Genomic DNA, 11784 nt, shown 5'->3' with positions numbered 1-11784 from the left:
ATGTTGCTAACATAACTAAAAATCCCAGTTAAAGCATCGGGCTAAGATATTTCTGTTGCAGTTGGTTCTGAACAGACCTCCTGTTGTGGGTTTAGTCTGTCTAGTGTTACAGGAAAATAGATATAGTAGATATAGAGTACTGTAACCATGGAAGGCCAAGAACTGCCTGTCAGCAAATAATTTGACCGTTCTCTCGCCTTCTCTTTTCCAACTTCAAGCTGTCTCAGCCAATGATATGCAAAACCCAATGAGGACGCAGTACCAAGGTAAGTGTGAAATTACCTCCATATTCACAATCTTACCCGTCTCAAAGAATCAAGCTCAGTTGACAACATTTGCCTTTCAAATTACACCATGGAAATTAATCTGTGTCTGGCTGGTAGAGAGTACAGGAACAAAAACCTTTTTTTAAAAAAAAAAAACAACAACAAGATATCTTTCCCAGTTCTCCATTTCCCTAATCCCTACTTATTTCCTGCATAACGTCCCACTTTCCTGCATCCACCTCATGGAATCATGTGGCTTATTGGATTTCTTAACTGAGTAAGATTAGACTGACTGTAAAAAGATCATTTTCTTTTTATGAACTCACATTGCATTAGACCTATGCCATTTTGTCTTGTTTCTCAAAATGGCTTCAGCAAATTAGGAAATTATGAGTCAGATTTTTTTTTAGGTAGCAAAATCTTAACTAACAACTTGTCCTCATTTGAGTCAAAGCAGGACAGTGTTAATTTAACTCTGCCAACAAAATCTTGACAGATATGCACTGCTTATCTCTCCCAAGTTCGACTGGTGAATGGTCGTAACAGGTGTGAGGGCAGAGTGGAGGTGCACTACAACGACTCGTGGGGCACGGTGTGTGACGACGACTGGGACATGGTGGATGCCAATGTGGTGTGTTGGCAGCTGGGATGCGGAGTGGCTGTGGCTGTAGGCAGCAGCTCTCAGTTCGGACAGGGCACGGGCCTCATCATGCTGGATAATGTGGACTGCAAGGGAAGTGAAACAGACCTCAGCCAGTGCCGTAGTCTGGGCTGGGGTGTCCACAACTGTTACCACTATGAGGATGTGGGTGTTACTTGCAGAGGTAAGGCTTTTAATCACTTTTTAAGGATAATTCTGATGAGAAAATAAGAGCAAAGTGATTGAAATAGCTGTTTTTTCTATTAATTGGACTTTAGAACCTAATGTGGTGGGGCTGAGAGGTTTCGAGGAACAAACCACACCATCACAAGTCCTCTCTGGTACACGTAAGTGCCCTAATACTGAGGCTTCTCCCACCTCAATATTTTATTTCATTCATCAGTTAGACAGAAAAATGTTTTAAAAAATGTTTTGTTCAGTCTGTTTCTACAACATGTGGATCTGAGTCTAAGAAACAAACCACACCAGCACCTAGTTGACAACTACAATAATAACCATCAGTGAGCACATCTGGTGAAATTTAAACTTTAAAAAAGAGGATTATTCCACCATTTAGATTTCCATAAAGCATTGATGGCAGATGTTGTACTTTATCTAGCCAAATAAGCACCATACCCCTGAAAATATGTGGCATGTCGGCTGGAGTGGAAATCCAGGACAGTTCTTTGTGTGTCTGATATTACAGGTTTTTTATGATCTATGATGTGATGCCAGATGTTAACACATAATGCAAAGGCAGGTTTTTATTAAATAACGAAGGATGTCTGGTTTCTACAAAGCACAAATCCACATAAAATCATTGAATTTCTGAAATGAAAGCCATAAATTAACATTTGAGTTTTAAAATGTTTTCACATCATCAATAAGAGGTTAGTTCAGTGAAGAGAATCTTTGGATGCCTTCATGGGAGCTGTAAATATGCCCCAAACGCCTCTGGGATTCCAGACCATCCTTTCTGTTTGCTTTGTTGTAGTTGCCCTGGTTCTTTTTTCCATTTATTCCCAAAAGGATCGTGAGATACTGGAGATGAACCTAAACTTGGACAACAAATGACCAAATGACGAATCAGTCTAGTCCTCTGGTGATTATCATGAAACCCTGTGTAGAGGTCATGCAGATTCATGACTCTTATACCTAAGGGACACATGAGATTGTGTCTGTGTTTTTGTCTGGGAAAGTGCATAAGGTGACAACTTCTGTGCTTGGTGCAATAAGAGATGTTTATTTAACATATGAGCCCCAACCTTGTCCAGCTTTCACTGTGTATCATATTACTCCTTTCTTCTATCTCTATGTTAGCGTTACTTCATTTCTTCTGCCTTCAGCATCAGTCCTTACATATCCCCCCTTCCCCCCCGGTTTAGGAGATGGAACCATCCGTTTGGTGAATGGGAAGAACTCTTGCCAGGGTCGAGTTGAGATCTATTACAAGGGAAACTGGGGAACGGTGTGTGATGATGACTGGTTCCTCAACAATGCCATGGTGGTGTGCCAACAATTAGGCTGTGGCAGTGCCATCTCAGCACACACTAACTCCTACTTTGGCTACGGAACTGGCCTGATTCTGCTGGACAATGTAAACTGCCATGGTACTGAGCAGGAGCTGAGTAAATGTAAAAGCCTGGGCTGGGGCAAACACAACTGTGGCCACCACGAAGATGCTGGGGTTACCTGCACCGGTATGCTGCTCACACTTTCATTGTACATTAACATGACAGTTAGTTTTGGTTACATTTGCTAGTATTGTCAGTAATGTTGCTCCTTTTTAACAGTAGTTTGGGAAGCTTTATACTTTTATATATATATTGTATTAGAGTAAGGATTTTGTATATTAAACTATTTGATTTCCAATTTATTACCTCTTTAGGATCCCCTACAGTAAAGCCTGTGGTAACAGAAGTCCAGAAAGGTTTCTGGGGAACAATGGACACCAAAGGTGAAAACATTCGACGAGCTACAGATTGTATTTGTCTGTGCGAAAACAAGCGCCAGCAGATTTTTGCTCCTTTGCAACACATGTACCATGTGCTGTGCTGTAATCTCCCAGATGAAATTACACATGTGTTTCTGCCAAATGACCAAAAGAGGGAGGCATTTCTCTCCTTGGTTTTAAATTTATTAGACCCGTTTCACAAAACATGGTGACAACGGACAAACTCAATCACAAAGGCATGGTAAACTGATAATAATAATAAAATCACAGACATTATTTATATATATATATATATATATATATATATATATATATATATATATATATATATATATATATATACACATATATGTTTAGGTTAATTGGTCACTCTAAATTCTCTCTGGGAATGAGTGTGAGCATGAGTGGTTGTTTCTGGAGCACTTTTCTCCTTTGGGAATCTTTCTCAGCAAAAACAAGAAAAGACAGAAAAAAAAATCTTGTTTTCTATCTTTAAAAAAAAAATCCTTTATGTAATCTTTTAAAATCTTTCTTCCAGCAACAGAAAATATTCCTGCCACAGAGTCACCCAGTACAACAACTGTTACCACAACTACCCAGACAAAAGGTAAGAAGGTTTCACTTTTAACTGGTTTCAGTTTCCTTAACATACATACAACACATGTAGCCTATTTGTCTTAGTAAGAAAAGGCATTTTATGCAAACAGTGCAATCATGTACCTGTCTGTATATTCACATACAGGCACGCCAACACTCCGTGTGATGAACGGTAACAGCAGCTGCCAGGGTCGTGTAGAGGTCCTCTATAAAACTGTCTGGGGGACTGTGTGTGATGATGACTGGGACATGCCCAATGCTAATGTGGTCTGTAGACAACTTGGATGTGGTCCGGCTATCGCAGCAAAGACCCAGGCCTACTTTGGTTATGGTTCAGGCCCCATCCTGCTGGACAACGTGGAATGCAGTGGCTATGAAACGGAGTTGTCCCAGTGCTTTCATCTGGGCTGGGGTCAGCACAACTGCGGCCATCATGAGGATGCCGGCGTTATCTGCGCACGTAAGACTTGACTTGGCATTATTTAGCACTAAATTAGCCCCACATTCATAACATGCTAAATATACTGTATTGAACATAGGGAATGTCTGGTTCTATTTTCTTTTTAACACCTAACTTTAGTAATAGATTCCACTCAAAGCTCATACTGCCCATGTTTCCAGTCATTTGTGTCTACCCTGCTGAGCTGTCCTGTTGCAATGCATGACTGTAGTTATCTGAGGAGGAGACAACCCAGAAAGCATAAAAAATAAAGTGGATGAGTCAAGGCAAATCAGCCTCACTACATGCCTGTAGGCCAAACTTCCCTTCTTCAGGGCTACAGCAAATCCTTGGTTTTAAATCACTGCAAAATGTGATTAACAGTATTTAATCAGTTGTCAAATAATTTTGCCTTCATATGCCTGATGAATATATGCTGCAAAACCGTTACAAAAACCAATTCTTTCATTGCAATTATTTAATCTAAGTGAGACTTTGTACTATATCCTTAAAAGAACTCCAGAGGCAAACGGGCTTCCTATATTGATCAGTGGAGTAATTAGCATAGAGCGCCTTGTTAAAGCGTTTATGTTTCCTGTATATGCCCAGAACGTATAAGTATCACTGTTTTCTCTTCTTTTCTTTTATTCTTGCAGCTTTTGACCCCCAGCTTTTCTTCTTCCCAAATGGACGTGACTTCAGAGTAACAGAAAAAACACCCACCACCACCACCACCACCCCTTCTGAAGGTGGGTCACATATATCTCAGCTAACTCAATCAATCTATGTAATTTTCCTCCAAACTGGGTCTCAAGAGCAGTTATGTCTCTGAATTTATAATAATTTAAATTTATAATACTGTTTTGGTTTTTACTTTTTCAGGAATGTTGAGACTGATGGACGGCAAGCACCAGTGTGAGGGTCGAGTGGAGATGTACTTAAATTCTGGATGGGGCACCGTGTGTGATGATGCCTGGGACCTCCCTGACGCCCGGGTTGTGTGTCGTTTAGTGGGCTGTGGAGAGGCAACGGCGGCGTGGCCAAAAGCTTTCTTCGGACCTGGCACGGGAACAATCCTGCTGGACAATCTGAAATGTAACGGCGCAGAGGCCTCCCTGCAGGCGTGCTCCCATATACCCTGGAATGTGCACAACTGTGACCACTCTGAAGATGCTGGTGTTACTTGCTCACTGTCGTGATCCCAAAAGTACCATTCATCCATTTCCATCTCAGGTTAGGAAGTGGGTGCACTAAGCTAGGACTTGTATACATCATGTAAATAACAGTTTTCACATTGCTGAAGGAATGCCCCTCCATCAACAACAAACAAAATAACTAATTTGTCAATATATGATACATACTATAACTATCTATGCCTATTAAGCACTTTATAAAGATATATAAAATACAATGTACACATTTTTATTTTATAAACAAAGAAAAGCTAAGCTTTGAATTGTCTAACCTTCTTGGTTTGTTTGAATATTTACTGTACCTGTTATACTTTGATGATTAAAGATTATACCGAAGGAAGTCCATCAATTATGTGGATAAAGTAAATATGTCAACGGAGACTCAACAGTCTACAAATATGTATGATAAAACTAACAGAAACCAATGGGAAAATGATACAGTATACAATAAACCCTAAGAATACAAGAAATCAGGCATCCATGAATAAAGTGTTGTGTCTTGTGAATATAAGAAATATATTATGTGATCCTTGTGTTCTGTAAACACCCACATAAATAAATGTAACTAATAATCATTTATTTGTGACAAAATAAATCTTATTTTTTGGTACATATTTTTGGTGTAAAAACAGAGATGTTTAAGTTAGTTAATTTGTATTTTATTCCATGGCACATGTACGCATCAGTGGAATTGGCATTTGAAAGTACATAAAGGAGAAAAATACTCCACAGGCAAAACGAGATTGTGTTCAGCATTTTTAGCTAATGCTAAAACGCTAGCTGTCTATCTAAATACGAATGAGCTAGGAGGTGCATTCACACCAAAGTAGTCCAGGGGACTGTGTTTGATTGGGGTAGAGAATGATGAAAAATTTCCTACCATCATTTTCTTTGGTTTTTCACACAGTTACAACAACTGCTCTATAGCCCAAAATGACCATTGACCAAGAGTAAAAAAAAATCTGGTGGAAGAAAATCCAGCTCATCAACTGATCAGGATTAAAAACAAAAATCTTTCCCCTTCTGCCGGCTCATTCGCCACAAGTAAACAATGGAGTAACAGCAAATGTACTCAATCTTTGGATGCTACCCAGTATAAGCAGCAGGACAGGCAGCAAGTCCGAGATACTGCACTAAGATGCATCTACATAAATTCCTCTCTTTGGTTTACTGAATAGTTTGTGTTCACACTGCAAGTGAACCGCACCAGGGCTCACATGCAAGTACATCAAGACCCTTGGTTTTCAAGCAAACCAAAGTTTATCTGTCTGGTCAGCAGAGTGCGAATGAGCGCTTACACTTCTCCAAACTAACTGTACTACTTGTGGAAGCGGACCAAGGTTCATTTAAAGCGTACCAAACAGGGTCAATGTGAATTTGCCCGACATTTATTCAGTTAGTGTTCTGAACAAATTTGAAGACATTTTTTCCCGTGTCATTTGTACTTCATCTCAAGAGGCTTCTCATTAAAGCAGAAGGCAATCCAAAGCTGGTGTACACCTGATTCAAATTAAATGGATCTCCTCAACGCCTTGTTGTCAAGTTCTGCATGTTAATCATGTTAATGAGCCATTAATCTGTTTCAGGTGTGTAGCTGCAGGGAACATCTAAAACCTGCAGGACAACAGCAGCCCTGCATACTACATATGTTTCCCCACCTTGAAACTCTGTACTTATGACTCTGTTGATGGCACAGTGACATTCAGTGTGCATTTTTCTGGAGTCATTGCCCTGCAGTGTCCCAAGGCTAATGCTTTTTTTTCCAGCCTGGGGCATCACATGAAACTTGTGCTTTGCTTTACGGCACCACGTCACACACCAGCACTGGACATATAAAAATAGCGCCCATTTGAAAATACAAGAGTTAAGACAAGTAAGAGATAAGACAAGAGCCAACATTGAACCAGCTTTAACTGACTGGGTTTAGTAGTGCTGTTCTAACAAACTAACAGCAAAATCCTGATTTTATGCTATTTCTATGCTTGGTTTCAGGGGACATTCTTCTTCATTGAATTCCTTTAAAAAGCTTCATTTAGTGATAATTCATTGGCATTTTCTCTGAAGATCTTTCCATTGAACTGAGTATATTAATGTTAGTAGACTAGTAGTTTTACCATGTGAACATGTCTGCCATTAATGCTAGCTAGGCTTATGTGACTAACATAAGAAATTAATCTAACTAACCACATTTGAAATGCTTATTATAGATATACTTTATCTAGTATATTTATCTAGTATATTTTAGCTTTGTAGTAATAAGTAATAACACATAGTATAATGGTAAATTGTTTGTGAAAATTGCAAACTGGCACATTCATATGATCAGGCACTAGCTGTTGTAACTTAGCTAATTTATAGCAATCCTTAACTTTTTATAGTCAAAACAGACTAAGTGTAACATACAATATTCTGGGGGTGTCTTGGTAATTCAAACAATTCAGCTTCTAGTCTTTTTTTAAGTAACACTGGCATAATTCCGCATTCACTCAGTAAAAAAACATCAATTAAAGATTACATTGTTGAATACAGGCTGCACGGTGGTGTGGTGGTCTGCACTCACAGCAAGAAAGTCGCTGGTTCGAGCCTCAGCTGGGGAGAAGAGAAAGCCTCAAACCTGGGGGGGCGGTGGCCTTTCTGTGTGGAGTTTACATGTTCTCCCCGTCCACTGTTCAAGGACATGCATGTTAGGTTAACCGGTCACTCTAAATTCTCCCTAGGAGTGAGTCTGAATGGTGGTTTGTCTCTGTGTTGGCCCTGCGATGGACTGGTGACCTGTCCAGGGTGTGCCTGCCTCTCACCTGCTAAAATGCTGGGTTGGGCTATTAAATGTTGTCAAAAGCCTAAAAAATAAGTTGGAACCCAAAGCAAGTAGACAAGCAGCCAAAAAAATCACAATTTAAACATTTTCCAGATAATCTCAATAATCTGGATCATCTTAAATATGACTGAACTGGTTGAACCCATCCAGCTACCCATCAGTTATACCTGATTATTTCAATGCAGGGCTGCAAAAGAACTGGAGCTTATTCTAGCTGCTGCTTGGCAAGAGGCAGGACACATCCCGGGTGAGTCTCTAGTCCAACACAGAGAAACAAAACACTAATCTATTTAAACACTAAATGCTCAAACTTTCTCTTATTAAAAATTTTAAAAATACATGTTATCCTGTATGAGAAGAGCATGCAATACTCCACACAGAGACTCCAGCCACAGCTCAAGCTTAATATGACCTGATGAAACGCTTCTTCAGTTCTGAAGAACTGTAGAAAAATTATGAAGAGGTCTTTCAGATGACAGGTGAAATGTCTTCAAGAACAAAAAACAAAAAACAAACAAAAAAGCTGTTCAGTTGTCTTTATTGAAGCTTTAGGATGCCCTGGGAAACTGAGGGTGGATAATTACCCAGGACAGTACAGGGGACTCGGTTCAATTGGGTGGTGAATTCCCAAAAATTTGCACCCTCATTTGGTTTAGTTTACTTTCCTACTAGAGCAGACCAAACTGCTTGAGGGGTAGCGATATTGCCCAAAACAGCCACTAGCCAAGAAGAAAGAAGAAGAAAACCTGATTCATTGATTGGCCAAGACTGAAAACAGCTTGTTGACTGCAAGTAAAGTCTTCTTCTTCTCTCAAATGACTCCTTATGTGTTCCCAGAGCTTTTTGTCAAGCTCTGTCTGTATACCTTAGATCTTAAATGTTTGCTGTTGTTATGCACTGCCAGGCTTTGTTGAATATAAAGGCTAAGACATTGGTTTATTTTTATTTCCAAAGCTGTTCTTAGCCTGCTTCCTTCCTAGCTCTCAGCTTTTCTCTGAGGACCTTACAGTCTTCATTAGAGACTGTGATGGGAAAAGGAGCTTTCTGGAGCAAACTGCAGAACAACTTGAAACTTCATGGCCTGGTCTCATCATTCGCTTTAAACAAAATGTTAAACCATTTGGAAGCAGTTTAATCTGTTTGTAGATATTCTGTTTGATTTGGGGATTTTAACTTGTTTTTTTTTTATCATTTATTTTTTGTTTTAATCTTTAATTTGGTAAATATTTTTAACTGTACTGCTACTGCTACGACACATTTAGATAAGAGATTTTTAATCTCAGTGAGGCTCTTCCTGGTGGAATAAAGATTAAATAAAAAAAAAAAAGTAAACAATGAAGTGACACTAAGTTTATGTAGTCTTGGGGTTTCTGTTTTTTTTTTTTTTGTTTTTTTTTTGCTGCTTTCACTGTTTCTTGCAGTGTTTACTAGAACCTGTCCAGTATGAGGAGCAGGAGCGGCAGCGTGCTATCCGGCATGTTGCGCTATAAGGCGTCGCTACGTTTCTTCCTCTTTATGGTTTACTGGATTGGTCCGTTTGCATTCACAGTGCTGGTAAACCTCACTGGGGTTCACTTGCAAGTGAACCGAGATCCCTGGTTTTCAAGCAGACCAGAGTTTGCTTCTTTGGTCTGCACCAGAGTTTGAATCCATGTTCATACGTACAGTACTATCTGTGGAAATGGACCAGGGTTCATTTAAAGTAGGCAAAATGGTGCCAGTGTAAATGCGCCCAGAGAATCTACACCAAAATTTTGTCATGTCTGCTTCCCATTATTTCAAGCCCTCTGTCTCATGTAGAAAACGCCATCAGTTATGTTACAGTTCAGCATAGAAGGCTCTACATTTTTGCAACAGCAGTGTTTGATTTACCCTCAACCTTACAGTTTCGACATGAGTGTACGAGCAAAAGAAAATACTCATTAAATGCTTACATAAAATGTATATATTGTTGTCAGGACACTGGCTCCTCAGTCCCATAGATGAGTTAGCAGAAATGGCTCCAGCCACGAAATAAAAGCAGATCCATTTGTGGTTTCAGATGGATCTTTTCTCCAGTGGAGTGTGGCACTGATCCAGTTTATAAGCCATACATGGTTGCAAACCTCATTCAGAAAATCTGACCAAATCCCTAATCACCACATTAAAACAGACTCAGAGAATCTGAGGCATGCTGAAGTTAAGTGCATAAGGGCTCAGGGCTGCCTCAGACTACTGACTCAGCATTTACAGATAAACTGAATGACCTGAAAAGGAGTTTTTGTGCGCCAGGCTTTTCTGATTTTGGTTTGAGGAAACGTGAAATTTAATCTCTAAATGTTAAAAAGAAGTATTAAAACAGTAATGTAAAATTTTTTATTTTACATTTTACATAATATTTTTGAAAGATTTTTGTGTCTGTTTTTTTTTTTTTTTTTTTTTTTTTTTGCTTTTAAAGTCAAAACAGTCTTATAATCTAAAACCCTAAAGCTGTAACATAAATTAAATCTTTAAGGATTCAGTGATTTAGGCTTGTAGGAAACTGAGATTCTGTCATTATTTTGGGAATGAAGGAAATGAGAGGATGGGCTTAGCACGTATTGCAGGCTCTAGAAAACTCGGATACATCTACCTATGTTTAGACCAAAGACAAGCTAAATTTGCATATCTAGTCCACTTATACAATGAATTAAAGAAATGTAGTTTACCAAATAATCTCTATAGTTTAAAGTGATTGATCAGTTCCAGAAAATTTCCAGTGCCTGTGTAAAAGGGTGAGTTGTGATAAAATGACTCAGCATATCTGTGTCATAAGTCTGCCTCCTACAGCTACCACAATCAGCAGATATATCAGGAAATAGGATGTCCTTATAAGGTGGTTTGAAGGTATGCAAACAGATTAGATTCTGGTCATTCACTCCAAAAGAATAAGAAATAATTTTAAAAAGACTGCATGAATATTTCTAGATATTATAGACTAGAAATATAAAGTTAATAATAATAATAATAGGCATGTTCATAATAATGTTAATAGGCTGTTCTTTACTTGTGCCATGAAAAAAAGATGTCATCATGTCAGAGAAATGAAAAGCTCAGTGTTCACAAGTGTGAAGTTTCTTCGCTTTTTCAGATCCGAAAGGTCTAACAGTGACTCAGACAACTAATCGTGTTTAAGTTAACTTTGCTTGCCTAAACATCTGTAAAAGTTGCATTAGAATCTCAAAATGTGTTATCATCTGATGACAATTAAGTGATTAAAAAAACAATTTGTAAAATGTGTCTGCATTCAAAAATAGTCAAATACAAGGTTTCTGCCCATGTTTAGTTTACAAACTTGAGCTGTATTTACTAGAGTCATCAAATGACAGCTCATAGGTACCAGACTAACACTCCACAAACAGCACACAATTACATTTAGTAAAAAACAGACCACAAACCTTCATTCATTCATTTTATATACTGCTTAGTCCAATTCTGGAGCCTGTCCCAGCAGTTACCAGGCAAGAGGCAGGGTACACCGTGGTCAGGTCGCCAGTCCACCGCAGGCCCAACACCGAAGAGACAAACAGCCACTCAGTCTCACTCCTACTCCTAGGACTTAGAGTGACCAATTAGCCTAACATGCTCATCTTTGGAAGGTGGGAGGAAGCTGGCGTACCTGGAAAGAACCCACACATACATGGGGAAAACATGCAAACTCCACACAGAAAGGCCACTGTTTGAACCTCCCCTTAGCCGAGACTCAAACTAGCAACCCTCTAACCAGCACACCGCCACATCCCAACACATGAACAATTGTCTTATTTAGAATATATGTCATAATATTCTTATTTAGAATGTAGTTTAATTTCATTGCAGGTTTGGCTCCTGGAGAAGTGGGACGCCTTGGCTCTAAGCC

General features: G+C 39.1%; 1 protein-coding gene across 1 annotated transcript; it reads left to right on the top strand.

Annotated features, from left to right (window-relative positions):
* The first annotated feature begins 223 nt into the window (after positions 1-223).
* LOC121654549 (scavenger receptor cysteine-rich domain-containing group B protein) lies at positions 224-5291 on the top strand. The gene is made up of 9 exons (XM_042008747.1): positions 224-266; positions 788-1090; positions 1185-1253; positions 2292-2606; positions 2795-2863; positions 3399-3467; positions 3603-3917; positions 4553-4645; positions 4779-5291. The coding sequence occupies exons 1-9, from the start codon at positions 236-238 to the stop codon at positions 5093-5095; spliced, it is 1581 nt and encodes a 526-aa protein (XP_041864681.1). The 5' UTR covers positions 224-235; the 3' UTR covers positions 5096-5291.
* The last annotated feature ends 6493 nt before the right edge of the window (positions 5292-11784 follow it).

This window comes from Melanotaenia boesemani, chromosome 15 (assembly GCF_017639745.1).
Source record: "Melanotaenia boesemani isolate fMelBoe1 chromosome 15, fMelBoe1.pri, whole genome shotgun sequence".
NCBI classification, from domain to species: domain Eukaryota; kingdom Metazoa; phylum Chordata; class Actinopteri; order Atheriniformes; family Melanotaeniidae; genus Melanotaenia; species Melanotaenia boesemani.
This window is presented reverse-complemented; position numbering and strand designations above follow the sequence as displayed.